This window comes from Buceros rhinoceros, unplaced genomic scaffold, assembly GCF_000710305.1.
Source record: "Buceros rhinoceros silvestris isolate BGI_N320 unplaced genomic scaffold, ASM71030v1 scaffold17721, whole genome shotgun sequence".
In the NCBI taxonomy this organism is placed as follows: domain Eukaryota; kingdom Metazoa; phylum Chordata; class Aves; order Bucerotiformes; family Bucerotidae; genus Buceros; species Buceros rhinoceros.
Genome location: NW_010396137.1, coordinates 1,427 through 6,595, shown reverse-complemented (window position 1 = coordinate 6,595; position 5,169 = coordinate 1,427). Strand labels below are relative to the sequence as shown.

Below are 5,169 nucleotides of genomic sequence, written 5' to 3'. Positions count from 1 at the left end.
GGGGGGAAATCTGCTTTTCTGCTAGAATAGAAATCAACTTGCTAACACAGTCAGAACATCAAGCTCACAGCAGCGTGAGGATACCACAAGAGGAAAAGTGTTACGAATAACTATTTCATTTCTACAGTTAGCAGATACACAGCTAACAAATTAAGATATACTGTGAAGTGAACACTGATGGTGTATTTTTTTGCCTCTGATCTGTGTCACTTTCTGGACTAAATGTGTTAACAAGCATTTATTAAGTCTCACAAAGACTCCTGCAAGAAGGACTAGCAAAAAGCAGAGCTGTGCTACTAAGCATAAGCTGATGGTGTATTTTTTTTGCCTCTGATCTGTTCACTTTCTGGACTAAATGTGTTAACAAGCATTTATTAAGTCTCACAAAGACTCCTGCAAGAAGGACTAGCAAAAAGCAGAGCTGTGCTACTAAGCATAAGCTTCCTGTGTTCTACAGAGCTTTCAGCATTAAATAGCCGATATGGCCATGGACTGGCAAACTAGACCCTGATCTGCTGGCTTCAACAACAAAGCTGATAGAATACGAGTCTTCACAACTAGCAACAAAGTAGGAGACAGAGCCATATTGACTTTGAGAGAACTGTCTGCCTGTCAAAAGTACATTATTTTCCAGGCAATTTTATATACTACCTAATGGAAATACATGAGTACCGGGCAGTTAAAGTCACTGCTCTATTTACAATGCCACTCCAGAATCATTGATGCTCATTTAATCTGGAGGAAGTCTTCATTATCTCCCTCCTGATGCTGTCAAAGTCCAAGCCAAGATCTATTAAGTACTTCTTTGCTTCCCTAAACTCAAATCTTCAACCATCTTCTTGCCAGCTAAACATATACCTTTAATTTTCTCTTATAACCTTTGTGTTCAGAATTAATCCCTCTGATAGAGAGCTATCACTGAATCTAACCTTTTACAGCCTCTGTATTTTCTAGTCTTTTCAATCATTTTACCATACCTCCTGCTCCTCTTCTCTATGTAGTCTCCTCTCCAATTTCTCTTTTTCTCCACTTCCCTATTATGACTTCCCTTCCTTTCCACACAACCACTTTGTCTTTAAGAGTTATTGTCAGTTCCACTTGTACGCTACACTTCCCCTTCTCTAAGGCAATCACACGTGATGCACTTCCTTGCACTCTACAGCTCGTCTTGTCAATCCTGATCATTGCAGCAAGAGCTGCAAGGTCTTCCAAGTCACGTAGAACAAGTTTTCAATCACTGTCCTATATAACAAAATCTCTTTAAACTAATGACAGCAGTTTTGTGTCTCTACAAATCTCCTAATCTCAGGACCAATGTTCCTTTCCAAGATGCTTTCTGCCTTCATCTCTCATCGTGCTGTTTTTCCTGAACTCTTGTCCTAGTTTACATCCTGGCTTTCCTGTTGCCTTTACTTCTGGCAATTCATTTGGGGAATGACTCATCTTACTCACCCTCATGCAGCCTTTTATGGGACTTGAAGAAACCTTTCAGAACCTCCTCCTCATCATACCATTGAATAAACATTGGCCAATGCTGATCTCTCAGATGCAGTGATCATGTACTTAACTCCACGGTGCTTCACAGGACACTTGCTGTTTCTGTCTCTAAAGCACACGCCTATCATTCATCGGTTCAAGCTAAAGACCACCAAATTTGGGAGGCAAAAGAACACACACTAATCATCCCAAAGTAGATGCTTAAGTTAATTACACTGAATAAGTTTTAGGTATTTTCTAAAAAAAAAAAACCATACACAAAAGGCCTCCTACCTCTTTACTTTTAGAATCAGCAGGTACCCCACCACCACTGTAATTCTCACAATTCTAGATCATCTTCTAGATTCCACATTCTAGATCATCTTCTGCCCACAGCTCTCTTGTAGACCCACAGACAGTATCACTAACTCCATGACACAATCTTCCTCTCCTCCTTAGCTCTGGTTTTGGATCAAGTTGGCTGTCTGGACAAAACTTGTCTTTCTACAAAGCATCCTGGAATCCACTTCCAGCACTGTGGCAAAGATTAGCCTTTTTGCTCTTAGCTTCAACTTAGCATATATCCCTTACCCATACTGTAAGATAAATACAATCCACTTCCAGCACTGTGGCAAAGATTAGCGTTTTCGCTCTTAGCTTCAACTTAGCATATACCCCTTATCCATACTGTAAGATAAATAATTTAAACTGGTGTTTTTCACAACTGTAAGTGTGTATTACTTCTTAATACCTTCTTGGTTAGACCTTCTTGTCATGTCCTCTGTATATACACCAAAAGGCTACCAACTGCCCCTTACACAAAATTGTTAACTGCAGCCTCTCTTACACATCATTTGCTTTCTCCTCTTGGTTAGACCTTCTTGTCATGTCCTCTGTATATACACCAAAAGGCTACCAACTGCCCCTTACACAAAATTGTTAACTGCAGCCTCTCTTACACATCATTTGCTTTCTCCAAACTTGTATAATTGAGTCCAGGAATGTAAATTCAGCTACATACTTTATAGAGGAATTGTATTTGTAATTGTACACATAATATTAGCAAGTGGACAGGAAGAAACTTGCACAATCACCTTTGACTTGTAATCATTCAGCAACTACACTTTTTTCCTCACCATTTTTCTCCGTACTCTCACCCCTCCTCAAACTCACAGAACGAAGCTTTTTCCATCTCTTCCTTTATTGGCACGATGATGTGAATTAATTTTGCACAGTGTTTTTGCTGGCAGTTGCAAGAACCATCTTAAAGGAACTTTGTTATGTAGGTTATCTATAGCTGTATCCGTGGCACTTTACAATTTACCTAAATACGCTACTGGGAAATTCCAATATGGCTCAAGAACGTGCATGATGTCATAACAAGATGTTCAAATACAGACACTAGTATGAATTGCTCAATGAAGAGTCTAAACTTCTGCAGGACACATCATAATTCTAGCAACTCTTCATGAATTTAAGATGATGTTTGCAGATGCACTGCAATTCACTGACCTAGATACCACTCGTCAAAGTTCAAGAAAACCCTATTTAGCGGGCTATGATGAATTTTCTAAGTAGGAAACCCTTTAGAAAGATGTGCATGCATATATAGTTGAGCTGGAGAGGTACACTTTTCTTTGTCACCTTAGTCCTTCTAATATATGGACAGAATCTGAGAACATATAAGCACGAGTATGCCAACATACATAGAGTATTTTAAAAGTATTAAAATAATTAAGCCAACAATAATCTTCCATTCAGGGTTTCACCTACACTACTTGAAATTGGTAATTGTAACCATTTTACTAGATTTTTATAAAACAACTTTCATAATAACTTGTTTTCATAAAAAATGTGAACACATTAACGTTGTCCAAGTAGTCACAATATTAAAACGGTATGAAGGTCTTACGCACACTTTAGATGTCTTATCTCACTCCCAGTGAGCCAAAACTTACAAAAATATGAATCAACACTTGTTTGGGAATTAGGGCTTTATAGCAGTTCTTTACAACAATTACATGGAAGAGAAAAGAAAAAAAAAGAAACAAAACGTCACTGACAATTACAGGTTTCATCAGCTTTTCTCAGACCTGCATTTCCCTGCACATGCTGATTAGAAGGCTTTAAAGCCAAAAAAAGAAAAAAACATTTCCAATGAATGGGAAAGATTAGTCACTGTTTATACAGTATTTATGTGCTGTATCGCTAGATCAGCCCTATGTGTTACTATTTAACTATATAGATAAATTATTTTAGAGCTTAGGGGGTGTTCAAGCACATTTATTTTCCAAGGACTGAGACTTCAACTGAGACTTTGCCACATATGCTTTGGGAATAGCTCACAGCACTGACAGACACAGCATTAACAAAAAGATGCACTAGTTACAAGCAAATCACTCAATCATTTTGAGTGCCTTCAGTACTAACATATTTTATTAAAATAAAATACAACTAATGAAAAAGTTGGAAAAGGAAACTAGAGATATAAGGCTGAGGCAACAGTCATGCTTGTCCATATATCACAATTCTGACTGAAAAAGACTGCAAATGGATAACCAACACGCTCAAGAAGGAACACAGTTATGATTTTTGATTGGATTCTTTTTCTTTTGCAGAGAAGCAACTTTAAATCTATACTGATAATACAAGAAGCAATCCATGGTATTTCATTTCGTTTAGAAATAGCCCTGCTTATTTCAAAATGTTTAATATAAACACATTTACACACACTATGAGAATACTACTTCAATATGCAAAATATAATGATTCTTTGCCAAAGTTTACCAAATGGTACTTGCAGGAACAATAACAAACCACACCTAGAAGTACAGATGACTGGCATTAGTCTTATTCTCTCAAGAAAAAAGCAGTAGTCAAACTAATCCCTTAGCATATATTACACACATGCATAAACAGATTCACAAACCCATAAAACATACGGTCACCTACAGCACAGAAAATTCTCACTTACACCTTTCTACTCCACTACTAAATCGATGTAATTCACTAGTAAGTGACCTAAATGTAGCCAGGACAGAAAGACATCAGCACGATTCTAAAAACCTCCAGACACTCACCAAAAGACTGAACACAAGTTTCAAGCAGATCTTCCAACGTGGCCCCTTTGGCTAAGTGCCCCAGCGGCACCATGGTGACCTGGGTAAGATTTGAGAGGCTGGGACAGTGACCGATCTGCTTCAGCTCAAGCGCCGAGTCAGGGGAGGTGCTGCATGCTTGGGCAGGTTGCCTAAAAGGAAGCACAACACCGATGTGAATACAAGATCGAGTGGTACATTTTACACTGCAAGGGAAAGGAGGAGAGACTGAAAGGACAATTAACTCCCTATAGCTGGAGTGCTGAAAGACACAACCCTCCCACTCCATACGTACACCAAAGAGACTGCTTGGTTAGCGACTTTTTTTTTTCTGCTAAACATGGATTGTAGAGCACACGGTTATGGAGCTCCTTGAATGATCTGTCAAGATTACCAGAAGTCTTGCTTCTTTGCTGAGGAATTATGTTTACATTATGATTTCAGCACAAGCATAAACCCCCCTCAAACTACGTAACAGGAATATTATTAAGCAGTGATCTACCACTCCATGTTTGTGTGACCACCAAAAGTAAAGAAGAAAAAAATCGTAACTATAATCAAATACCACACACATTGGAAAACACCAAACTAACAT

The 5,169-nt window shown here is 38.4% G+C and overlaps 1 protein-coding gene across 1 annotated transcript in view; it reads right to left on the bottom strand.

Moving 5' to 3' along the window:
• RASGRP1 (RAS guanyl releasing protein 1 (calcium and DAG-regulated)) overlaps positions 1-4,726 on the bottom strand; it is a gene marked incomplete at its 5' end in the record, with an annotated part of 37,595 nt that extends 32,869 nt beyond the window's left edge. The window contains one exon of the mRNA XM_010145819.1: positions 4,557-4,726. Within this exon, the coding sequence (XP_010144121.1) occupies positions 4,557-4,726 (170 nt within the window). The remainder of the gene's footprint in view (positions 1-4,556) is intronic.
• Positions 4,727-5,169: the final 443 nt, after the last annotated feature.